This window comes from Enhydra lutris, unplaced genomic scaffold (genome assembly GCF_002288905.1).
Source record: "Enhydra lutris kenyoni isolate GAN:26980312 unplaced genomic scaffold, ASM228890v2 scaffoldscaffold26, whole genome shotgun sequence".
Lineage (NCBI taxonomy): Eukaryota > Metazoa > Chordata > Mammalia > Carnivora > Mustelidae > Enhydra > Enhydra lutris.
Genome location: NW_019154110.1, coordinates 9,965,456 through 9,991,548, shown reverse-complemented (window position 1 = coordinate 9,991,548; position 26,093 = coordinate 9,965,456). Strand labels below are relative to the sequence as shown.

Sequence of the window (26,093 nt, the reverse complement as noted above, 5' to 3'; positions counted from 1 at the left end):
CTGCTCATCCAAGAAAGAATTAGATCAGGCGCTGGAAAACTTTTTCTGTGAAGGACCAGTAGCACACACTTTACAGTTTAGACTTTGTAGGCCCAAGAGTCTCTGTTGCAACCACCCAGCCATAGCAGCACAGACACTAAAGATTAAATAGGAATGTGTTCCAATAAAGTTTTACTTATAGACAATGAAATCTGAATTTCATTTAATATTTACAGTCAAGAAATATCATTTAAAATAAAAAAAATTTTAAAGCATAAAACTATTCTCAGTTCATGCATCATCTAAAAACATACTTTGCCAACCTCTGAGTAGATGGCTGGTCTGAACTGAAAAATGTAGATGTTATGCTAAACCTCCATTCCTTTAGATAGTAATTAAAAACCGCGATTCCAACAGCTCACAAACAAACTAAAATGAAAAACCAAGTTGTGGAGAGCGATGAACTGATGTTCAAAAGTTAAAAAATTTTAGCTCAATTAACTTTGGTATCCTATAAGGGAAAAAGTATCCATGACCATCAACAGATGAAAACAAAAGTAATGTCACTGAAACATATCACTGAGATATAAACTCTGTATAAAAAATTGATACTATATCAAATTATACTTCTCATAGTTCTGATTTAATTTCCTTTAAACCCCGTTTAACATATCTTTGTTGCTAAAAAATTCTACTTACGACACTGAGTTGTTCAAGTTCTGCTTCACTGACTCTTACATCAATATTTAATAAACTGTTGACCAGTTCTGATCTGCACTTCCATCAGAAATTACTGATGTGCAAGCAAACTGTAAGAGGTGCAGCTCTCCAGAGAACTCCTTTTGTTAAGTTTTTATTATCTGAGTGTTTACAATGATGGATGAAGACTTTTCAGCCAGATAAGCATCAGTGTGCTCCGTTTCACCAGCGGGCAGTTTCACTTCCTTGGACACGCAGTCTTGTTCAAAGGTAATGAAACTGCCCTTTCCCTATCTTGCTACCTACAGATGCAGCAGAAATGCTTGCTATGGTAGCTCAATCAATCCTTCTGTTTTCTTTTTTTAAAAAAATTAATTTATTTAAATTCAATTAATTAACATATAGTAGATTGTTTCAGGGGTACAGGTCTGTGGTTCATCAGTTTTATATAATACCCAGTGCTCATTACAACACATACGGTCTCCAATGTCTTACCCTGTTACCGCATCCCCCCAGGCCTCTTGCCTCCAGCAACCGTCAGTTTGATTCCTGATTCTCTTATGTTCTCGTAAGTTTGTTTAAGTGAAAGTTCTCTTAAGTTTGTTTCTTTTATGGTTTGTCTCCTTCTCTGGTTTCATCTTGTTTCATTTTTCCCTCTTCCCCTATGATCCTCTGCCTTGTTTCTTAAACCCCACACATGCTTTTTTTATGTTTGTTTGGTCAAAATCTTTCTGGGAAGGTGATAAAGAAGTCACTGCAGGGAGTGGGTAGCGGGGAGGTTTCGATGCACGTGGCTGTTCCCTTCTTTGGCTTTGTCCCAGGACTGATTATTCTGCACAGTTGTTCAAGGTTACTTTTATTTGACTGCATTCCCAAAGTTGGCTGCCTTTAGGGTGGAGGCATTTGAACACAGTGTCAGGGTCTCTAGATCTGGAGATACCCAAGCCAAGGTCATCTGTATCTTGGTTGGCCTTATAAGGAAAACCTACCAGTCTGTAATAGTTAAAAACTGGCTTTATTCTCTTTCCTAGTTATGCTAACTATTACTTTAGAGTTTGATTTGTTTCTACATTTCACAGTTCTCCAAAAGAGAAATAAATAAACATCATGGAATTTCAAAATCAGAATAATTCTCAATGTACCACAAGAAGAAAGTATACCCCATATTTTGTTCCTTAGATCAAGTCTGGATAATAATCTACCTTTTTAACACCCAAGCAATTTATATAGAAGACAGCTGTAAACCAGTCATGGTATTTGCACTGCTGATTTGCTCTGTGCTGCCTGGAAACACATGGGCTGTGCTTTCTTTTTTTAATTTTTTTTTTTTTTTAAGATTTTATTTATTTATTTGACAGAGATCACAAGTAGGCAGAGAGGCAGGCAGAGAGAGTGGAAGGGAAGCAAGCTCCCTGCTGAGAGAGCACAGAGCCCGATGTGGGGCTCGATCCCAGGACTCATGAACCAAGCCAAAGGCAGTGGCCCAACCCACTAAGCCACCCAGGCGCTCCTGGGCTGTGCTTTCTGAAGCACATCTGGCCGGCTACTTGCTCCACAGCCTCATCTCCTCCTCGGCTACTGCCGGCAGCTCTCCTCAGCTGGAGGCTCCTCCAATATCCGTATTTTCATCCTTTATGGTAGTTTTCCTTTCAAATACTAGAATGGCTTCCTTACTCACTTATTTGCCACCATTCATTCCCATTTTCCTCCCAGCTTCTCCTTTGCTACTGATTCAGTCAACCTGAAAAATTACTGCTGCTTTTAACTGTTCGAGATATCGGGTATTTGCAACTTTTTGTGTGTATAACTGAGGCCCATTTATTTTTCTTCACTCTGTAAGAGCTTTTGAAGGGTCACCTAGAAGTTTTCTCATCATAAACATTTTTCTAAGCTTTGCACATCCTTCATAACCCCACTATGGACCAAAATATTCCACTGAGTGTTTAAGCCTTTTTATTTTTCTTATTTTCTCACTTTTTATTTTTCTTATTACAAATACCATGGCAATCAACATTTTCACCAAAGGGAAGGAAGCACAGCTGCTTCAGTGCGGCTCAGAAGGGACACTGAAGTTCTAACCCTCACTGTGCTCAGGCTTGAAGCGAGACCTGGGCAGCAGGCAACCTCACTGTGCTCTTTCTCAACCTGTCAGTCACATAAGCCACTTCCTATCCTCCTGCCTGTCCAGTGGTTTGCAAGTCGGAACTTGGGTTGGTATTAGTGAGAGCTGTATTCAGATGAGATCAGGTAAGGCAGAGAAAACAATAAAGATGTGTAAAGTTCTTCTTCCTGGCATCACGTGAGAATTTAAATGCTCTTACCTTCGGAGAAGGATCTTTTAATGTAAGAGTCATCAAGGACACGGACTGAGGGCTGCCAAGCTCAGGTGTATCGGGAACAAAGGCTGACCAGTAGCCATAAAGAACTTTTTTTTCTATAGATTTTATAGTAGAAAGAAAACAAGCTAATGCTCCTTGGCGAACTTTGGCTTGGTAAGACCTATCCAAGAGAAGGAAGACAAAGTCTTTTAGTAGTTTTTAAAAAAATATAGACATGAAAGTCTGTTTATTTTAGCTAACTCAAATGATACATTCGACATTCTGAATAAACCCTAAGGTAAAGATGCCAACATGATATTAAAACAAATATTTTTCCATCAAAACATGTTAAAGCAATTTGTTTACATAACAAGTTAAAAAGTTGACAATATAAAACAACTAGACAGAAAATAAAATGGCAACAATTTGACATCAGGAAACTAGTGTTAGATATGCAACACTGCAGAGTGTCCATTCATCCAGCAAACTCACCCAGAGTACATAAGTATGCGCCAGGCATTGGGCTGAGGCCGACAGACATGAAGCCCGTCCGTGCCCCCCACAAGCTCACCAGGGACAGAGACAGACAGTTAAGGAGATAACTGCAACACAGCATGATCAACCCTAAGGCAGGAATAAGCCCACAAAGTAGGGACCTAAGCCAGAATTCGGGGTGGGGGGGGCATCAGAAAAGGCTTCTCAGAGGACATGACTGCTGAGCTCGTACTGAAGAGGAACAGTGGTTAACACGGCAAGGAGACAGACAGAGGGAGAGGAAATTCCAGGCAGAGGAACCACATGTATAAAGGCCCACACAAATGAATCTTCAAGTTCAATCCCGTCTGTCAGTCAGCTTTTTAAGCAAAGTTATAAACTTAAAGCAATGGAGATTATAAGGCATAACAACATAACAAAATACTACTACCTCATTTTACTCTGCATGCCTCCCTCTGCGTCGGAATAGTCAGACTCACTACTGCTGACCCTTTTCCAGCTAGCAGAACGGATGGGCGGGGAGAACAGGTCTTTTCCTGCAGCGCCATCTCCCTCTACGGGCAAACTCTGGCCTCCCAGGGTCGAGGAAGAGGGAGTGTTCCCCTCACGCAGGTGCTCTCTGCCTGAGCCAGCGACGGGGGCTACCTCTCTTTCACCACTGGATTCTTCCTCTTCCTCTTCTTCTTGCTGGATTTTCTTCGATTTGACTTTTGATTTTTTCTTTTTATTCTGATTGTAGGAGCAAATGAACACGTATATATGATAGCTACTGGTACCTTTCTCATTTAATAATTACTAAATATGTCCCCAAAATGTAGTATGAGGAAAGAAGAAAAGAGAAGAGAAAAAAAGTGGCACTTCCTACTCTGGGTGTCTGGGGCTATGCTAAGGGCTTACACACACTCCACTGGAATGGGAAACAAGGCAGGAAGTGTGTGCAACAGAGCCACGCTTGGAGCCCAGCTTTATATTCTACCCCCGTGACTCTGAGCAAATCACTTTGCCTTCCACTAGTTTGACCTTCCTCATCTGTAACTCCACCTTCCCTGCACAATTGTGAACGCATTCAACCACAAGGGAATGCGAGTACAGAAAAGGACCTGGGTGACAATTTTCTCCGTTCTCCCAGATAAGACACGTTGCTAGCAGCACTCCAGATGTAGAAGAGAAATGCTAGCCCACCACATACAATGCATGTTTTAGGGCACTGGGGCTTTGTAGGTATGAAGTAAAAGCCAGTTTTCTCCCTTTCTCCTACTTTTTTTCCAAAATGTCTTTGGAATATGTGCCACCCTTTGCATTCTCAAGGTCCCTGACTTTGAGGAAGGAAGGTCCTCGTCCCTTCTATTTCGGATTATAAATGTGGGTCCAGACTCACACCCTTTTACTTGCTACCGTAGTGAATTTTCTAAGACGTGCATCTGATCACCTCACTCCCCTATATGAGTCTTTATCTCTACCACCTGTAAGATAAAACTAACTCCTTAGCGTATTGTATAAGATCCTTAGGATGTGGCCTCTGCTACCTGCATGTCCCAGCCTTCCTCTGCACGCACCTGACATTCTAGCCTACCGGTTAACAAATGGGCTACGCACATGCTCGTCCTCTATGCTTACGCACCTTCTGTTTCCTCTGAGTAAAACCCTTTCCTTCCTTTTTGTACTTTACTCATACTTAAGTCTCAGTTTGGCCACACATTTTTTAAAAAGCTCCCTCTAGAGGCACCTGGGTGGGTCAGTCGTTAGGCAACCACCTTAGGCTCAGGGCATGATCCCAAGGTCCTGGGATCAAGCCCCGCATTGGACTCCCTACTCTGCGGAAAGCCTGCCTCTCCCTCTCTCACTCCCCCTGCTTGTGTTCCCTCTCTTGCTGTGTCTCTCTCAGTCGAATAAATAAATAAAATCTTAAAAAAATAAATAAATAAAAAGCTCCCTCTTACCCCTCTATTTGGATTGGGTACTCTGATGCGATCCCAGAGTACCCTGTGAATATTCTGATGAAAGAAATCACAATACCACATTGTAGTTGCTTGTTTATCCACCTTCCCCTTCTCCTCCAAACTGTAAAAAGCAGAGTCTATATCCTTAATGCTCAACATAATGTCTGGGATGTAGCAGATGTTCAGTTAATGTTGTGTAAGTCAATGAGTGAAAGAATTTCTCATTATAAACATTTGGTAATTAACACCTGATACGTTTCTAGATGTAGTACTCTGGCTCACGTATCTATATGTTCTCAGTTCTTCAACATAAGGGAGTCTAAGGGACATGGCAGCTATATGAACAGGCTGGGAAACTTGGTAGTCACAAGAGAGACCTACAATATTTACCAATCAGCCTTTTATAGAGAAAGTTGGTTGGCCTGTGGTCTTGAGCATTTGGGGAATGAGGATGTGCGGCTTCAGGTATAAAGTGAACGTCCACTGTTATATCTATTACGCTGTCTAGAACTCTTAGAAATACAAGAGACTTGAACTGGTGTTTTCAGCAGTCTGATGAATTTAAATTTACTATGCTAAAAACCCTAAACTGAAATCAAATTCAAGGTGAGCCTTTGGCACAAGTAGTGATGCAAATCATAGAAAACACATATAACAAACAATTAAAGGCAATCTACAACTTAAGCTGAAGCAGACAAAGGCATACCAGAGTTGGTCGTGAAGTGCTGGATTCAGGTTGCTGTGGTTTGACAGGTGATCGCCCGTCGTACTGAGGAAGTAGAGTCGGGTATAACACCGTGGGCAGCTCTATGTTTAGTCCGGGGAGTCCATGAAACATAGATTTCTAATGATGATTAAGGAGACACACACACACAGAAAACTAATCATAAAACAATGATTCACCATGTTCTGGATCACATCAATGAACAGATTAATGTCTAGAAGCTTATTAAGGAAATTAAAATGGACAGAAAATTGGTACCTTGGTGGTTTAGGGGTTACAGAAGCATTTAATTTCATCTGGATAGATCTATCCTGGCCAGATTAGGTTAGACTTGATTTTAGTTTATTTAATCATGTTTTTTTATTAATTTTTAAAATTTTTCCAATATGTTTTATCCAATCCTTTGATCCATAATTTTTTAACCAATCTATTGTTCTTTTTTCACTTACGCATGTCTACACCCAGCTGTTTGTCTATTTGGGTGACGGGACAGGGAAGGATTTGACGTTTTTATGATTATCAAGCTAAGTTACCACACATGGCTTTGACCCAAGGCCACTTCCTGGCTGAACTGAAAGGTGGGTCCCCAGAGAAGCTGATCTGAACTTCCCACTGACGGGCGGGCTCAGAAGCCAAAGGATGCATCCTCCTAATGTGATCCTGACTGGCCTACCAACTGCATGGGCCCAGAGCCAAAGGGAAGCCCTGGTTCTTCTTTCAAGTATAAACAGGTTTGAGATGATCTAGAACTCAATTATCTACAGATCATAACCTATTCCTTTCCTAACTTAAGATTCGTAAGTAAAGTTGCAGAATTTTGATATATTTACTTAAGGCAAGTTTTATTGTTTTCAGTTCTTAAGTATGCTTGTATATGAACATTTGAATGATCTTTCCTAAAATATAATACCCTAAAGCTAGCCTTAGAGTGATGATGTGAAGTGATCCTTATCCCTGGGGTTTAAGGAGGAAAGATACTCACCATAATGAGGACTTGGGTTTAAACAGGCAACACCTCACCTTTAGCACAGCCAGAAGAGCTCCAAGTTCCTCAGTCTGTGTCAGTTTCATCTTGCCCCCATTTAGAAGAGACTGTATACCTTTTAATGCATTTTGTAACAACTAGGGGAAAGAAGGGACAAGTTTAAAGGTAAAGGAAATGTAGTTATCCAGGGATCAAATTTCTAGCACCACTGAGGCTGGCGGAGAAAAAGTCTCTAGATGATGAAAAAAAAAATTCAAAAGGAGAAAAAAAAATGAAGATCCAGAGGAGAGAGATCTGATGAACTACTACTAATTATTTTCTAGAAGAACAGAGTGCTCTCACGGAGGAGTGGTCTTATCCTATATGTTTATAAGCTAGCATGTACAAATGGTGAGCAAGAGAAAAAGAAAAAGAAGAAGAAGTGTGTAGTGGGAAGAAGGTGATAGGGATGGAAAGTAGCAGCGGAGATGGGAAGCGGGGAAGCTCTCTGATGCACCAACCTCACTAGTTCTTAAAAGCAAAGGCATGTGTGGGGAGCAGGTTTCCAGAGAGCAAGTCTGATCCAGATTAATCTTCTGACCAGCATTCTCATTAAGAAATACCATCCTGAAGAAATACTACCCCCACGGAGAGGATGTGGACAACAGCCTTTTTCTGAAACAGTGGAAACACTCAAGAAGCTTCCATTTCCCCCTGTTCTGAGGATGACTGTGTCATCCTCAGAAGGTCAGAAGCTGACATCTGTGGCATGGGAAAGTCACCCAAAGTAAAGCAGGCGTCTGCCAAGCACTGTCAGTGCTGTGTTTCGTAGACTGCTCGTAGGGCCCTACAGGGTAACTGCATCATCTGTCCCATTTCAGACGGAAGGAACAGGGCAGCTCAAGAAGTTCAGTAACTGGGCCAAGGTCTCCCAGCGACAGCAGTCAGAATGCATGAGGTACATCAACAGGTACTGAAGAGCTGCCCTAGAAATATTCACTTTAAAAAGGAGACAAAGGGGGATGCCTGGGTGGCTTAGTCGGTTAAGCCGCTGCCTTCAGCTCAGGTCATGATTCCAGGGTCCTGGGATCAAGTTCCGCAACCGGCTCCTTGCTTGGCAGGGAGCCTGCTTCTCTCTCTGCCTCTGCCTGCTTGTACTCTCTCTCTCTCTCTCTCTCTCTGATAAATAAATAAAATCTTAAAAAAAAAATAGAACAATAAAAAAAATAAAAAGGAGATAAAAGGGCGTGTGGGTGGCTCAGTGAGTTAAGCCTCTGCCTTTGGCTCAGGTCATGATCTCAGGGTCCTGGGATCGAGTCCCACATTGGGCTCTCTGCACAGCGGGGAGCCTGCTTCCTCCTCTCTCTCTGCCTGCCTCTCTGCCTGCTTGTGATCTCTGTCTGTCAGATAAAGAAAACTCTAAAAAGCAAAAAAAAGGAGATAAAGCTGAAAAACAGCATATTTAATATGACCCCCCTTGAAAATGATAAAGTTATGCTCATTTACACACAGAAATAATATCTGGGGGCTCACAAAACAAACTGTTCCAAGTGGTTATATCTGAGCAGGGAACTATGAAGAACTTTCATCATCACAGATCTGTAATTTCTGATATGTGTCACTCAATTTAAAACATGTTAACAAATTGTCATATTTCTATCAGCTTTTTTAAAAAAGAAATAATATTGCAGATACTGTTGAAATCCACTCTCTTCCATCTCAAAAGATATTTACGAGGGGTGCCTGGGTGGCTCAGTTGGCTGAGCATCCAACTCTTGATTTCTACTCGGGTCATGATCTTGGGGTCGTGAGATAGAGCCCCAAGTCATGCTCCATTATGGGTATGTGAAGCCTGTTTTGGATTCTCTCTCCCTGTATCTCCTGCCCTTGCTTGTACTCTCTCACTCTCTTTCTCTCACTAAAAATAAATAAATAAAATGACAGTTACTAGTCTGAAATTGTATTGCTTTTATAGTCAGGAGAGAAAAAAATACTTTTCTTTAAAAAGCTTTAAAATTGCAAAACAAAATAAACAGAAACTGTCTTGTAATTTAAACTGGAAAGATACGATGTTCATCTTAAGTTACAAACATTCCATGCATGCCTATCATCTCTCGACAAAACTAATTTGACAACCAAATTATACTCTTTAGTAACTCTGTTCTACTGCTGCTTCTAGACACATCTGTAACATCCACAAGATCAGTGGTAGCCCCACCTACCATGCAAAACGTGATGTCATCCATATCAGATGATTTTGGAGACTGTAAAGTGGTCAAGAAAGCCTGGAAGCAGATATTTGGGTAGGGCTCCTCCAAGTATGGCTGTCCTGGCACACTAAAACACATATAAAAAAGCAATGCAAACTCAGTCTCCTTTGAAACGGGACTCGCCAAAGAGTAAGAATTAAAAATAGAAGTAATATAGACCAACGGAGTTAGACTATGCCCTTGGATGAAGGGCATAGGTACTGAGTCTGTGCTCCTCATTTTTCACTGCAGACATCTACAACTGGGTGGCCGGGATGGGTGCCAATTTCTTAGAAGAAATTGGCTTTGGCAGAGGCCTCAACAAAGCTTAAATTCTCATGACTCTATTCTAAAAGATTTAATATGGTTAAAATTTATATCAACGGAAAACAAAGCCTTGGCATACTGCACATGGACTTCTTTTACCCTATTTTAGGGATAAGGTCCTAGTCTAGTTTTTCCTTTATCTTTTCTATAAGCAATATTAAAATTAAAAATAAACAATATAAGATGATCTTATTAGCGGGGGCGCCTGGGTGGCTCAGTGGGTTAAGCCGCTGCCTTCGGCTCAGGTCATGATCTCAGGGTCCTGGGATCGAGTCCCGCATCGGGCTCTCTACTCAGCGGGGAGCCTGCTTCCCTCTCTCTCTCTCTCTGCCTGCCTCTCTGTCTACTTGTGATCTCTGTCTGTCAAATAAATAAATAAAATCTTTAAAAAAAAAAAAAAAAAAAAGATGATCTTATTAGCAAGGAACATGAGAATCACACAGTAGGTTATTTTTCTAAGTTGGCTCTGGCTTCAGACTGATTGAACCACCCACAAAGGGCCCATGAGAAGCCCTGTCTTACCGCAGCTGGGAGCCGTGAGCATCCACATACCTGAGACACAAGTTTGCCATACAGTGCACGGCAGCTCTCCTGACTTCAGGGTCGGGCTGAGCCGAGTCACTCAATGTCATCAAAATCCCGCTCTTGCCCAGCAAGTCTGGGAGGTACTAAAACAAAATAACAGCTAACGTTGGTCAAAGAAAGCTTCTAGGAAAATATTACTCTTTAGGCAGATGTCAGTTTTTAAACTAAAAGGCAGTTAAGTCCCACAAGACGAGCTGCTAGGTAAATCTTCCAGATGGGCATGCAAAGGTGTGCCCCGAAACACCAGTGGGGATCACCACTCCCAGCCTAGGTAGTTGCTGAAGCTCTTCCATCATGGGTACATAGCTGAAGGGTAATGATAATAGTAACAGAGATTAATAATAACGGTAATGACATTCACTGAGTGCCAAGCACTTCACGAGGACTGTCTCACTTCATCCTCAGAGGAACTACTGTACACATGAAGACACGAGGCTCAGAGTGGTTGAGTGAGAGTTGCTCAAGGTCACACGTACCATGAATGATAGGACCAAAACCTCAGAACGGGCCTGTTGCTTCAGAGCCTGTGTTCCTAACCTTTTGAAGGAAAGACAGAACACAGTTGAAACTACCTTTTGACATTTTGAGCCATTGCAGTAAACCAGAGCTGCCAGGGCTTGAAGGATTTCCACATGTGTCCAGGAACTACACTGCTGAAGAGCAGAAATAGCATACCCCAGCAGGAAAGCCAGGTTCTGTTCATCCACAATGACCTACCAAGACAGGAAAAAATATGCATGATTTAACTGGTAAAAAAATATCTTTATCCTTTCAGACATGTATGCTCACCTGAATCAAGCTGTGAAAGACAGAACACATGTGCCCATCTTTCTGGTGTCAAATAGATCAGCTCTGAAGACCCTGCAAGTCTGATCATGACAAGGCCTTCTCCTTGCCCCAGGGCCTTGCTCATTACCTCCCCCTTTATTCCCTCCACACAAAGGAGAACCTGGCAAAGTCCTTGTAAATTTTTCTTGACACCGGCAGCTAATAATCCATTTATATGTGTAAGACTCAATCCACTAAAATTGCCTTCTACATAGTAAATGCTCAACAAATACACTGCAAGTATGTATGTCTGCTAAATAGCTACTATGTCTCACTCTGATGTAGGGAACAGGACAGGAAGACATATCTTTGTCCTCAAGGAGTTTATAATCTTGTTGGGACAAAGCTGGTTAATCGAAGTATCAATTCATGAATAACTCAAATAACCTGTCATCAAAAACTAGGAAGTCGGTTAAGGGCTGTAGGTACCATATGTGATCAGAATTTTTCCAACTGCCTGAGTTACAAAGGTAATATATCTGACCACAGTAAACATTCAGAAGGTACCATATCAGTGTGAAAAATTCTAAACTTGAAAATAGACTCATTTCATTTAGGAAGTCACACGTAGCAGACACTGCTTACCTATCAGCATTCATCTCCTGTCTCCTGCTGGCAGAGTACTGATTTTATTTGGTGGCTCATCTCTTGCACATGAGACCTGAGGGTAAATCCCAATTAGCTAAGACAGTGGTCCTCTACTGGGGGCAATCCTATTTCCCAGGGAAATAAGATTTTTTTATGGCAGTGAGTATAGACATTCACAATTGGGGGGATGCTACTAGCTTCTAAGGGAGAAGATAAGAGAGATGCTGCTAAAATCCTATAATGCACAGGACTGCCGCCCACAACTAAGAATCATCCAATCCAAAATATCAATAGTGCCAAGATTAAGAAACTTTGATATAAAAGTTGAGCTGCACATTGTAATCATCTAGGGAACTTAAGCCCTCCAGGTGATTCTAATATGCAGTCAAGGTTGACCCATGGTTTAAGCCACTCATGGTAAACCATTACCCTGATCAGAGGGGTGTAGAGGGGTTTTCATATAACTTAGGTCTCTCCAGCCAAATATCAGGGGAGATCTGATGGAGAGTGTGGGGGACAAGAAGCCTCGTTCTTAAATCAAAGGAACACAAAACAAATCATTCTTTTGCTTCTGCAGGATGTTATTTATTTATTTCACATGGGAGGCCTGGAACTGAGGCCGCTATCTTGACTGTAAGAGATACAGAAAACCCATACAGACAGTGAATGAAAAAAATGCCATACGTTTCTTCTTATTAAGTACCCCTTAGAGTTCCTCCCTTGGGGGTTGTGACCTGAGATAATTAAAAAAATTTTTTTAGCTATTCTAGGTTGGTTTTTCTGTTTTCTTGCAGCCAAAAGAATCCTAGATTACATAATGCTAATTGTAAATTTTATGCTAACTATATTCATGTACTCATGTGGTATCCTATGGTAGGTAACAGCCGCAACTTCTGAACTGTTTCTAAAAAGATATGAGATTTATTTAGGAAGTTAAGAAGGTTCTGGAGAGAGGGGAACCATAGTACAGACCTTGATATAAATAACAGGGGTCTTTTCATCTAATGTCCTCTTGCTCCCAAGCTACTTCTTATGTTTTATGATGAACAAAGTAGACTGCAAAAATGGTAGCTTTGGGAAAGGGGGATAAATATTGGTAGGAAAGAATCAGGGGATTGTTCAACTTTTTCTTAGATATATCTTGGTCAAATACATCTTCCATGAAAAATTCTAAGACCTGGAGGCCTCAGTGCTATTGGTTTCTTGAACCAAACAGAAAGGGACACCTCTCATGGACAAACTTCTAGAACTGAGCAGCATAATTTTTTTGGTCAGAATTATATTTAATATCATTCTTAGTAAGGAACTGCTCCTTGCAGTTCCTCAAAAGATCAGCCTATCACACCTAACACAAATGTAACATTTCAAAGGTTTAGTTTATGATGAATTCTAAGGTCATACACGTGATTACCTGTAATCTGTTAAGTAAATGGTGGATAAGTTGAGACACTTTGCTGACGAGATGATTCTGATTAAGAGGCACCAGTCGGCAAGCTTGGACTAGAAGAGTACAGACATCCTACCAAAAAAAAAAAGATAATGAAAAGGCAATATGCCTATTAGTCAAGTGAAGAACCACCCCCCACCACCCCCCACCCCCCACCAAATATAGCCAAACAGAAAAATGAAAGTGCATGTTCACACTCAAAATGAGGAAAGATGAAATCTGAAGTAGAAACTCAGAAAAAAAAAAAAAATAAATGACATCACAGAAATATGATGTCCTAAAAAAGTATAAGACTCAATGTGGTTTTGGTCAGGCTGAAGACTCCAGAGTCTCCACATATGTAGAGACAGTGCAATTAAATAACCAAAGAAAGGCCTCCAGAATGTAAAAGTACACAGTGAAGTTAAAAACACCAAAAAGTAAACAGACACATGAAAAGATGCTGAACACCACTCATCATCAGGGAAATGCAAATCAAAACTACAATGAGACATCACTGTACATCTGCCAGAATGCCAGAATGGCTAAACACAAAACACAAGAAACAAAAGGTGTTGGCAAGGATGTATGGAAAAAGGAACCCTCATGCACTGTTGGTGGGAATGCAAACTGGTGCAGACACTGTGGAAAACAGTATGGAGGTTCTTCAAAAAGTTAAAAATAGAACTACCCAATTGCACTACTGGGTATTTACCCAAAGGATACAAAAACACTAATTCAAAAGGATACATGCACCGCTGTTTACAGCACCATTATTTACAACAGCCAAGATGTGGAAGCAGCCCAAGTGTCCATCCATGGATAAATGGATAAACATGTGGTTTATATATCTACAGTGGAATATTACTCAGTCATAAAGAAGAATGAAATCTTGTCATTTGCAATGACGTGGATGGAGCTGTAGAATATTATGCTAAGTGAAATGTCAGTCAGAGAAAGGCAAACACCATATGATTTCACTCATCTGTGGAACTGAAGAAACAAAACAAACAAGCAAAGGGCAAAAAAGACAGAGAGAGAGACAACCAAAGAAACAGACTCTTTAACTATAGAAAGAACAAGTTGATGGTTACCAGAGGGGAGGCAGGTGGGGTGATGGGGGAAATAGGGTGATGGGGATTTAGGAAGGCACTTGTGAAGAGCACTGGGTGATGTATGGAATTGTTGAATCACTGTATTATACACCTGAAATTAATATAACACTGTATGTTAACTATATGGGAATTAAAAATATTTTTAAATAAAAAAAATAGAACTCATTCATTCCTATCTTAAAAAAGAAAAGAAAGTAAACAAATCATATTTTCAATGCCACTGGGAAAATCAGAAATGACACCTGGATCAATTTATTGTAAAATAAGGTAATTCTTCAAAAAAAAAAAAGAGGGCAATATATCTGCAAATCACACTATTCATTCATCCACTGATGTTTATTGAATTGAAAGGTTTGGAGCACCTACTATGTGCTAGGTAGTGTACTAGATCTTTGGGCTCCAAAGATGAACATGTTCCTGAACTTTAAAAAGAGCTCATAGTGAGGAAGACAGAAATACTCATAAATAATTAAAGTGAATTAAATGCTGAAAGAATTAACTGCAAACTCCATGGGGAAATGGTAATTAGGGAGGTCTTATGGAGGTGATTTTTTTAAAAGATTTATTTATTTTAGAGAGAGAGAAAGCACAAGTGGGGGTGGGGGGGCAGAGAGAGGAGGATTGAGAATCCCAAAAAGACTCTGTGCTGAGTGTGGAGACTGATGTGGGGCTCGATCCCAGGACCCTGAGATCATGACCTAAGCTGAAACCAAGAGTAGGACACTTAGCCCACTGCCCCACTCAGGAGCCCCAGGGAGGTGGGGTTTTTTGTTTTGTTTTGTTTTAGATTTTATCTATTTACTTGAGAGAGAATGAGAGGAGGGGGTCAGAGGGAGAAGCAGATTCCCCGCTGAGCAGGGAGCCAAATGTGGCACTCGATCCCGGAAGTCCAGGATCATGCCCTGAGCCAAAGGCAACCAACTGAGCCACCCAGGTGCCCCTCACGGAGGTGATTATTAAGCATAATCTGGAATGATCTGAAGGATGACTAAAATCCGCCAGACAGACAAAGCAAAGAAAGACACAGCAAGCAACGGGAATGGAGTGTGCAAAGACCTAGAATACCAGTAGGTGTGAAACACTAGTAGATGCTGAGGAACAGCAGGTTTTAAATGACTGCACACAAGGCACAAAAGGAGAAGTGACAGGAGACTGGAAAGGCACATATTTTTGATGAAAAAAATATCAAATTATAATAATAAAGCAAAAGGTCCTAAGTACCTCCTTAATTCCATTCTGCTCCCTGGGGACATACACTATTATTTCGTTGTAAACGCTTCCATTCGTTGCTGTGAACTCTTTACATCTATAAATGTATGTATTCTCTTAGATACGCTCCTCACTCTGTATGTCATACTGCAACGAACTGTTCCGTAACCTGCTCTGATCATCTACCAATATGTATTGAAGATCTGCCCAAATCAGAGCTTTGCCTTTCGAATCAGATTTTTTCCCATGAAAGAAAAGACCACTCTAGTAGTAGAACAAAGAATGTTCGGAGAAGAGCTAGACAGGAGGCTGAAGAGAAGTTTGAGAAGACCAGTGGAAGAGTTCAGGAGTCATCTTGCCTGAGAGCTTAAGGCACTGCAGTGGGAGCACAGAAAAGGGAATAAGAAATATTTATGAGATGGAATCTGAAGAATCCGCATTGGGTAAAATCTGGGAGGAAAGAGAAAGCACCAGTGTTTGTGCCAGTGTGACTCGGCAGACTGGGCATGTTTCCGTGAGTTGGGGCATGGGATGGGCTGTGGATACAGTTGTCTCCAGAGAAAATGTAACTTCGTTTTTAGGAACTGTCAAGTTTGAGGCACCTGTGAGCACCAGCGGCAGTGGTATGACTGGGTCAAGAGTTCTGGGAGTTCAGTAAGTAGTATCCAAGGCCTGATGTGTGTGAATATTATTATTACTCTAAACAGCAGGCAGATAGGGAAGAGCTAGTAGGAAACAACATAAAATGGCAGGGAGCATGTGACAGCCTTTGCTCCAACTCTACCTCTGCCTTTTGCCAGCAATATGACACTGGATCTTTACGTGCCTCAGTATTTTTATCAGTAAAGTAGATCTAATACTACCCACGTTGTAAGATTCCTCGGACCGTACACCATAAAGTACAGTACATGATGGTCTGAGTACCAGGTCTTCAATAAATGGAAGAAGTGAATTTTATATGCAAAGTGTTCTGTACGCAGGGAGTGGAGCCGGGCGACGGGAAGGTGCGACCAGAGATGACGCTGCAGTGTTATCAGAGCAGAAGTCATCAAGTGGGGTTTTAAAGATGCGAGTTTGCCAAGCACTGCAGGATCTTCAGCTGGAGGAGAGCAGAGACTGCCGCGGTCGGAGGGAGCCTGGGAGCCTAGAGCTAAGTAATGCTTAGCGGAGCTGGGAAAAGCCGGGCGCGGCAGGCGGGAGCTACCAGCTGGGTCCCTGAGGCTGGGGCCGGGGCCAATAGGCGCGGCCCGAGTCCTCCCCACCCCGCACGCCGCCTACCTCCGGAGCCACGCCGCCGCCCTCGCTGTAGTTCTCAGAGATGAGCTGGTCGAAGAGCAGGTGGATCTCGGTCCGGGCGGAGCTGCTGTCATCCGGGCGCAAGGCGCAGAGCCTGGCCGACAAGCAGCGAAATCCACTGCTGCGCTCTGGCGGTGCCTCTCGTGGCACTTCGCGCCGGGGAGAGCCGGCGACTTGTACCGCCGCCATCTTTCCTACGTAGGACAACAGAGAAACACTTCCGGGGTATTCCCGGCTCCGCGCGCCAGTTCCGGAAATACTTCTTTAGACCCCGTCGATCCTCGGAGTGTTTTGCGAATATTTGTCAGAAATTAACTTGGTGTTTTTCTTGTTTTGTTTTTGCTGTTGTTGTTGTAGTTTTACCTCCCACTTGTCTTTGACTCCTGACTGAAAAGTGGGACTCTATTTGTCCTTCTAGAAAGTGTGTTCTTGGGCAGGGCTGACGTGGCTATTTAGTACTAGCGTTTCAGGCGGGCTATAGTTGGAGAGGGGCTGTTGGTGGTGGCAACGGCAGAAACTGCTGGTTCTACGACATCCTTGGATTCTTCTTACATCGTGTGAGAGCCTTTGATTCTTACCCAGGCACAAAACCACCCTGTAAATAGAGGGTATAGGTCCCAGTATTCCTTGCATTTGGCTGTGCATCCTTCTGAGAAACTCGCGCTCCATTACACAAGAAAAGAAATTTGGAAGTTCAAACTGAGCCATGTAAAATATAACCTGCCTACGGGTGACCTGGTTGAGATTGGACACCCCAAGATTTCCTGTAGCCTTAAAAGCAAGAAGCTGGAAAAGAAAATAGCCATTTTAAATGCTGTAAACAGTTTTTAGTCACCCAAGAGGTGAAGGCATGAAATTTACATTTGGTCATGTCTTGGGTTTTTGAATTATGCAAATATAGAGCAGATGCTCATCAGTGGTTCTTAGGAAAACCTCAAAGTCACCCGAATGTACACGTTTTATCCTGAGACTAAAACATTTGTGTTTAGCAATAACAATTGGGGACATGCTTTAGAAGAGCTTGTTTTCTGAAGACTTTGGGTTTTGGGAAGAAATACTAATTTTTTGTTTGAATTTAGATGTCATTGTGCTCGTGTATTATTGCTTATTCTTGGGATGTGTGTATGTGTGTGTTATGTATTTGTGTGTGTTTGTGATATTCAAGCATTTGCTCACGGAAGATCAGGAGTTGAGACCTAGTCACGGAAGTGTTAGTCTGATTTCTCCCAAAGCAGAGCCTTAGATGAGGTTTATGTGACTGACTTATTCAGGAATGAACAGGGAAGAAAGGAGAATCAGTACACGTATGTACTATCGAATTGGCCATTGCAAAGGGTGAGTGATTGCTCAATCCTCAAGATTTTCTGAGAAGCCTTATGGAATGTTCTCAGATACCCCCCTGCCCCCCACCAAGGAATGGAAGATGGAAGCATATAACTGTCAGCCTTTGAATTCTGTTGTCAGGCATTATCCTCACCAAGTATCAATTCTCCAATGCTTCTCATTTGAGCATGTCAATGGGTAGTGGTTCCTGCAGGAGTTTCTTGTTGTACAAAAAAGCCCTGAGGCAAAAGAGAGAGGTATGGGGTACTGGGGTACAAGTCCAAGGCAAGTCTCTGATTACCTTGTACTAAACTAGTAGATGCCTGACAGAAACTGGTTGCCATAGCGATGGTTAAAATAAGAGTGTAAGGCCAAGAGTATTTGGAGTGCACAAGAGATACCCAACACTGGGCTAGAAGAACATGAGGCCTGGTCATCACCACAGTGGAAGTGGTGACCTAGACTGGAAAGGATCTGAGTTCAATGTGGCTCATCTTAGGTTGTAACATGGATGATCCATGTCAATATTCAGGACTGAATGACCCAGAAATTGTGAATTGCACGGATACCGCCGATACCGGTCTTTTAAGCTCTGATGGAATATGCCCTTGCAGATGGCAGTATGGTTTCTACAAGGAAATGAACATTCCTACCCTTTAGTGATCACTAACTGAAGAAAACATACATCAAACTCTCAGGGAGGACTTGAGGGCCCCCTTCCTTGTCTTGTGTTTAGGTGATAACCCCCAAACTGTGGAACTTAGAGCTTGGCAAAAGTTCTCCCAAGAAAATCTCCTCACACATCCTTACTCCTCCTCACTCTCAGTATTTTTTAAACTTACAGAACCTTGGGGCCTTGAAGATGCTAAGCATGTTCACAGCCATTTCCCTTTATAAATTCTGCATAAGGTGATCTGGAACCCTTACTCCGGAATATCACCTCTTTCATATTTTGGAAATCTGTCAAGACTTAATTTTTATCATCTCATTAGAGTCTGGATCATTCTAACTGAAGTAGGCTTTACTCCTTACCCCTTCTAATTCACATCCTTGTTTACTTCCTTCAGAACATTGACCATAATGTGTAGCAATCTTCTTTATTGTTATATTATCTGTTTCTTCCTCTAGGAAGTGAGCTTTGTTAAGGCATACATCCTGTCTGTCTGATTCACTATTTTATCCCCAACACTAGCATGGCACCTGAGTCATGATAGACACCTCCCAATACTTACTGGTGGAATGAATAAATTCACTATTCAGCGCCTCCTATTTCCCTCGGTTGGTTGTTGTGAAAATCAAATGGGATCTTTGTGATACTTTGTAAACTATAACGTTCTATAAATCTTAGCATCCAAGTGAGGTAGATACTGTTATTTTCCCTTTTTACAGATAAAAAAGTTTAAATGGCTTAGAGAAAGACAATTTAAAGGGTTCAAATGGTTTGTCAAGGCCCACACAGGCAGTAAATTGGCTGAAATCAGACCACAAACCAGGCCAGTTGCAATAAGGAAGAACATGGACAAGAAATTGTAAGTCTTTTTTTACCTCCCATCTTTTGTAATGGGGAAAACCGGAAGAGAGGGGCTGGCTTTCAGGATCCAGATGAGCTAGGATAGGCTAGGAAGGAGGATTGTCCTAGGCTTCTGTTCTAGATTCCTTGAAAATTAGTACTAAATGCCATCATCCCATCTATTTGATAATCATAACAATTGTAGTTAACATAATTGAATGTTTTCTGTGCCAAGTACTTTACATGAACTAACTTCTTTTGTCCTTGGAGCTCTATGAAGTGTATATTGTCATACAGATCAGGAAACTGAAGCACAGAAAGGTTAGGACACTTGCTGAAGGTCACACAGTTATGTGGCAGACCTGGGTTTGAAATTCAGAATCAGAATTCCTAACTACCACACTATAATGCATAGGCTCTGGAGCTGGACATGGGATTAGAGGTAAGACCCTGTCACTTACCTGCCATGTGATTTTGAGCAAATTACTTAATCTCCCCAAACCTCAGCATCCTTATATATAAATAATAAGCATAGTCACAAGGTGGTTGTAAGGATAAATTAGATGATGCTTATGGAGACTATAACACAGTTGCATATCAAGTGCTCTGCAAATGTCACCTGTCTCCCACCCTGTCCACCTCATCATCACCCTTAACCAAATAACCCAAACAGCGTGGGTACTGTTGACAATGATTTATTAAAAGAAATGACTCTTCCCCCTTCCCCACCACATCTGTTGTAATCTCTACCCACAGACCCCCATTTTCATCTGTCTTCCTAGTGAAGGAGTTCCAGTTGTATCTTCGAAGACAGGAAGTGTTGAGAAATTATTGGGGAAGGATGACCTTCAAGATGAGTCTTCATCTGAAAAATGGACCAAAAAATTACACGTGAGACCTGCTGTTTTGGGGAATTGACAGAATGCAATCGAGAGGGGACAGTTCTCAGTTTCAGGAATCAATAAGCACCTGAAAGAACCAACAAGGCCAAAAGCATCCCAAGGATGTGAGTGAATTGGACAGATACTATATTCTGAACACAAATGGGTTACTTGTAAAGTTTATGTTGATTCTATTGTGTTAGTTATTATATGGACTAATGAATACAGCTTAGTTTATAACCAAGGCTGAATCATGGTAGCTTCTCATTATGCATTTTCATTTGATGGGTATTGAAAATAAAGAAACGATCATGTGAGGACCCTGAGATATTTCTACAGGAAAGGGGTTCTCATGGATCAATCTGGCAGTGTGCATCAGAGGCGGAAAATGAACATACTCTTTGGTCATAAATTATAATTCTTAGAATTTATCCCAAGGAAATTAATAAGGGCATATGCACACATTTAATATTCATTATAACCATATTAATAAACAATGAACATATTAAATGTGTATTAACGGGGGTTACTAAATATATGAGTATATATGGTGGACTTCAACAAGGCTGTTAAAGAAGACTGATGTTGTTCAAAGTTGTTCACTAGCTATTTCTAAGTGAAATAGTTAAGAAATCAAACTACATATAAGATTATCTCATTTCAATATATATGTTATGTGTCTGTGTGTGTGTTTAAAATATGCACCAGAGTATTAAGCAGGTATCATTTGGGGATGGGAGATAATGTGACTGGTTTTTATGTTCTTTTTGTTCAAATAAATAATCTGATTTCTCTCCTAGATATATGATGAGCTAGGAGAGTGAAATTATTTTAAAGTTTTGGAAGGCACCATCCTGTCATAGATACTTCTTGGGAAGGGTGTGAAGAGGGAAAGGCCACAGAGAGACAGGTTTCTATCCCACCCACTTCTGGAAAGTCCCATCAGAGCCAGCTGGCCTAGCTGGGACAAGGTTTGAGGAAGCAGGGAGGGCCTGACGTTTTTACCTGTCCTTAAACTTCAGCACAGACGTGGCCACACCCATTGCTGACGCAGCTCTCCCCTACGTCACAATCCCAGTCCCCGCTGCAGAGCTCAATGCAGGTGCCTGGATTAGAACAGACCAGCTGAAAACCACCCTGCTTTAAGCAAAGTATGAGAGAGGACAGCCCTTGACCGATTGAAAGAATCCGTTCCATTTTTGTCTTCCAGTTGAATAAAAAGGGAATTTGTAAATAGTTACTCACAGAACAACAGTCATTAACATCTTATATATTACAGTTTAAAATGATGCATTCACATGACCACAATAAAGTAAGACCCACTTTAACGAAGAGCGTAACTGTGTTTGCAGAAGAGAAGTACAAAGAAGTCCCCTCAGATGTCCCCACTTCCCTACTCTGCAGGGAAATGGGCAGGAAAGAGGAGACTCACATCTACCAAATGCCATCAGTGGTGCCTTGCAGTCACCCTGTGCAGTGAGTCTGACTACTCTCGCCTTACAGGTGTGGCAGCTGGGGTGCACAGAGGTGAACTGCCCACTACTAGGTACAGAAGTGGAATTCAGCCAACACCTGCCTGGCCCCTGGGCCAAGCTCCCTCTGCCATCCCACATGGTGAAGTAGATCTTGACAGATGAGCACATCTCCAAATTTCAAGGAGTCACTCCTGGCCTGAGTGGAGCCCCACCCCCAGGTTCCCAGAGCCTCAGAGTTAGCCTTTGAGAACCAGTGAAGTAGGTCCAAGAAGCTGGTGAAGACCCTACAGAAGCTTCTGGGTAAATGTATGCAGAGCTCTGGATGAATATGTGCTGTGGTTTTGCTTCTGCTCAGCGATTATCATGAGTTTCTCTACCTGTTTCTGTGTCTAGACTTCTTTGGGCCTTTGATTCCTCATGGGTAAAATGGAGCTCTTGGATTGAGCAGGGAATATGAAGTTCATTTTCCAGTGTCAGTCCTGATCCATAAAGGTGACTCTCTGGGGGCGCCTGGGTGGCTCAGTGGGTTAAGCCTCTGCCTTAAGCTCAGGTCGTGATCTCGGGGTCCTGGGATCGAGCCCCACATCCGGCTCTCTGCTCAGCCGGGAGCCTGCTTCCCCCCTCTCTCTGCCTGCCTCTCTGCCTACTTGTGATTTCGCTCTGTCAAATAAAAAAAAAAAAAGATGACTCTCTGATGCTGTGTTGAGAGGGCTGGCACCACCTGCTGAGAGGGCTGGGGCTGGCACCAAGCACGAGGCTCGGAAGGAAGAGAATGCTGTTTAGCACTGTAAGACTGTAAGAACGGGCCCGGTGGGGTGTCTGCCATATACTTGCAGCCCTCAGAGAAAGTCAGTGCGATCCCTCCATGCTTCTATCCACTGTTGTTGATTTATGGTGAGAAGGTTCAAGACTTTGTCTCCACTCATAGCTGTTTGGTCATTCAGTAAATCTGTTGATTTCTTACAAGGTGCAAAGCATAGAGCTAAGTTATTCAGAAAATATAAAGATATAGAGTCATTACCTTAAAGCAGCATAGAGTCTAACGATGGAGGTAAGTAAGTCTTGTGTTGAAGGCACAAGAAACAAGGCAGTGTGGACAAGTGTCCTGAGAAGAGGTATATCCAAAGGAAAAGGGGTTCAGAGGAGAGAGGACATCACTTCCAGTTAGATTGACTAGAAAAGGTGAGTCTTGAAGTAGAGGAATCTTTTAAAGGCAGAATTGAGGGGGGTGGTAGAGTCTGATGGAAGAGAAGAGAATTACTGGTAAGAGTTCACAAGGGGAGAAATGTAACTGGGCCTGGCATAGGAAGAGGCATGCAAGGCTCCAGGAGCACAAAGTTTAAGGGGCACTTGCACAGCCCTGAGAGTGAACATCTCCTTAAATACGGCACCCTGGGTGCCTCGTCTCCTCACTCCTTGGCTGAAATACAAGGAATACGGGAAGACTGGCAAATAAATGCAAGGCTTGGGAAGTAAAAGGGGGCAATTGGAAGTCAGGCAGGAAAAGTAGGTGGGGGGTAAAGTTATGGGGCCAGATCTTGAGGACCTGAGGAGTTTGGGTTTCACTTGCTAGACCAAGGGAGGGATAGAATTGTAGTTCACTTAAGAAAATTATTGTGGCATGAGGGTATAGAATTGACCAGGGTTCCGTGAGTAAGCAAACCTCAGAAGCAATCCAGGGTCAGGAAGTGCTGTCAGGAAACCACACGGCACTGTCCCAAGCAAGGGGTAGTCAGAGCCGGATGGGCCATGTGGCAATGGGGAGTGGAAAGGAAGGAGCACACACAAGAGACAATTTCAAAGAATGGACGATATTTGGCAACTGGTTTAATGTGGGAGAGGACAGCATAGCAGAGAGAGGATTAAGAGCTGAAGCCAAGAATCTTTAGGGAGAAGTAAGAGCTCCAGTGACAATAATCCAGGAGAGAAGAAAAATCTGAGGACTGTTGGAGTGGCAAACAACGCCGAGTGCTGCAGAGGTTACAGACTTTTGCTGCTGAGGAGGTTCAAGAGATGGTCAGCAGATCCTGGGAGCGAAGTTTCTGGAGACTGACGGGGACAGGAATGGCGATTGCCTTTAGGAGGCAAAGGAAGGAGTTGTGGGGAAGTTCGGGGAGAGAGTTAAGATTGCTCCTTCGAGAATGTTGCGGGTAAAAGGGAAAGCAGAGATTAAGATGATTCCCATAGAGCATAATCAGGAAACTATGTTCTCTTGTGACCTGATCTATTTGTAGCAAGAGACCAAGAAACCCATGGGGGAGAGAGATGCTGGGGAAGATGGCGGGGGGCTGATGGGGCAGCAAGAGGGAAGAGTGGAGAGTCCAGTGGGAAGGAAGACCCAAGGAAAGGAGGAGGGAAGAGTGGAGGCAGAAGGAGAGAGGTGCTGCAGTCAAGGTGGCTCCTGGACTAGAAGATCTGTCCTTCTTGCCTTCCTTCCCCCCACCCCCACCCCCAGCGCACACCAGTCCCTGCTGGCCCACTTTCCAGCTCCCTCATGCAGAGAAAGGGCTGCCTTTTGCCTAGACTTACCCAGAAGTTGCGGTGGTCTCACCGCAGCCTGGAGCTCCTGTACCTCCGAGCTGAGGGTGAGGAGCATCACCAGGAGGAGAAAACCCCCCAACTTCATGTTGCTGTTGGAAGTCTTCGGTAAAAATGCAGCAAGGCTGAGGACAGCTGCAATTTATGCTCTCCCGCCCACTGAGCTAGAATGCAAGCCCAGGGGTGGGACTAGGCACGTAAGAGCCTGAGCCCTGCCCTGAAACTACGTCTGAAGAACTCCCACCTGGTAGGTCTTCTGAGGAAGGCCTTGTTGCCCAAGCCAGTCCGAGCCAAAGGAACGCCCTCCTCTGGCAGATGAGTAAGACTCTCCCAAAGCAGGAAAGCCATGAGTGACAGAGAAAAGGGTGGAGTGGGGTGTGGGGGGGCACTAACTTTTATTATGTACTTGATCCACGTGTTCCTTTTGCAACACAAGCAAATGTCTCCTCTGGGCCAGGCACCTGCTAGGCACAGATACAGCCTTACAGAAATTCCAACCTAGGAACTGGGCATTAGCCAGGGCGCAGCCCCCTGTCTCACTTCTCTGCGCCCTGCTCTGGGCCCTAGATCTCTGGTATTGAGGACACGGAGAGTCAGGAGAGCCAGCAGGGGTGCTCCTAGGTCACCTGCTGCTGGGAAGGAGTCCCCCCCGCCCCCTTAGTCTCCTGTCTTGGTCTGATTTAGGCGGTTGCGGGGGTCTTTGCCTATATGAAGTACATCCTTTTACGGCCTAGAGTTTCACTGCATCTTGCCCACCTTCTTTTCTGAGAACCCTAACTCTCAACATACATGCTAGATTCTTCCAGAATGTTTCTCATCAGGCAGCACAGGGGTGGGAGGGCCGGGACAGGGTGGCTGCTGTAACCAGCCAGCTGGGGGGGAGGGGAGAGATTTCATTTCCTCCTTCTCGTAAGCACTCCTGAGCTAGACGGATGATTTCCTGAAACCTATACTCCCATTGGTTTTTTGGAAGAATACACCCTCCCTCCCTCCCTCCCTCCCCAGAGGCAGTGGGGGCAGAGGAAGGCATGTGTAACTTCTGGCCTTGAGCATCCTGTCCCATAAGATGTCTTATTGGTAACATGGGATAAGGATGACTGGGCTACTTGGGAATGGTAGGACCAGTTTGCAGATTCTTACACCTCTGGGGAGAGGGCTGACTTCTCTTTGGAAAGTAGAGTCCTTGACTTTTCACCAGGGGCCCTGCTTCCTAATTCTAGGGCTATGGAAAGAGAACCTCATGCTTCCTTTGTCACAGTTCCTGAAATGCCACCAGTGAGAGGTCCTTTGGAAAAACACCTGACATCATAAACTGCTAGTACCCCCGGGTAGGTTAAGGGGCCAGTTAGAGGCTATTCATAAAGCAATTTCGCATACTGCTTCAACTCGATCCTACCTATCCCAGTGCTGAGGTCGGATGGTGCCCAATTTCTGTAACAGAGTCAGAGCCAGACAGAGATATTTGAGAGATCCTAAACACTGAAAAAATGATAGTGATGTCCTCCCCCATGTAATTCCAAATTTTAAAAAATGTTTCAACTGGAAATAAAAATCTATTTTGAAATAATTTTGAAATTTTAACAAAACTCAAAGGTGTGTTGAAATTAAAACTAGTTTCTTTTTA

The 26,093-nt window shown here is 42.9% G+C and overlaps 1 protein-coding gene and 1 long non-coding RNA gene across 3 annotated transcripts in view; both read right to left on the bottom strand.

Annotated features, from left to right (window-relative positions):
* Nucleotides 1-16,931, bottom strand: part of LOC111151392 (HEAT repeat containing 6) — a 32,778-nt gene extending 15,847 nt beyond the window's left edge. The window contains exons 1-9 of one of the 2 annotated variants that reach the window (XM_022509380.1): nucleotides 16,725-16,931; nucleotides 13,108-13,215; nucleotides 10,853-10,993; nucleotides 10,248-10,363; nucleotides 9,342-9,456; nucleotides 7,176-7,277; nucleotides 6,138-6,275; nucleotides 3,922-4,220; nucleotides 3,000-3,177 (exon numbers count right to left, since the gene is read on the bottom strand). In XM_022509380.1, the coding sequence (XP_022365088.1) occupies nucleotides 3,000-3,177; nucleotides 3,922-4,220; nucleotides 6,138-6,275; nucleotides 7,176-7,277; nucleotides 9,342-9,456; nucleotides 10,248-10,363; nucleotides 10,853-10,993; nucleotides 13,108-13,215; nucleotides 16,725-16,931 (1,404 nt within the window). Of the gene's footprint in view, nucleotides 1-2,999; nucleotides 3,178-3,921; nucleotides 4,221-6,137; nucleotides 6,276-7,175; nucleotides 7,278-9,341; nucleotides 9,457-10,247; nucleotides 10,364-10,852; nucleotides 10,994-11,693; nucleotides 11,767-13,107; nucleotides 13,216-16,724 lie in introns of those variants that run through there. The other variant, XM_022509381.1, reaches the window with a different exon arrangement.
* Nucleotides 16,932-20,265: 3,334 nt separating this feature from the next.
* Nucleotides 20,266-24,727, bottom strand: LOC111151213. Its single transcript, XR_002640845.1, has 3 exons — nucleotides 24,461-24,727; nucleotides 21,462-21,562; nucleotides 20,266-20,440 (listed from the first exon to the last, which is right to left on the bottom strand). It is a non-coding gene; the product is annotated as an uncharacterized LOC111151213 (long non-coding RNA).
* Between the last annotated feature and the right edge of the window lie 1,366 nt (nucleotides 24,728-26,093).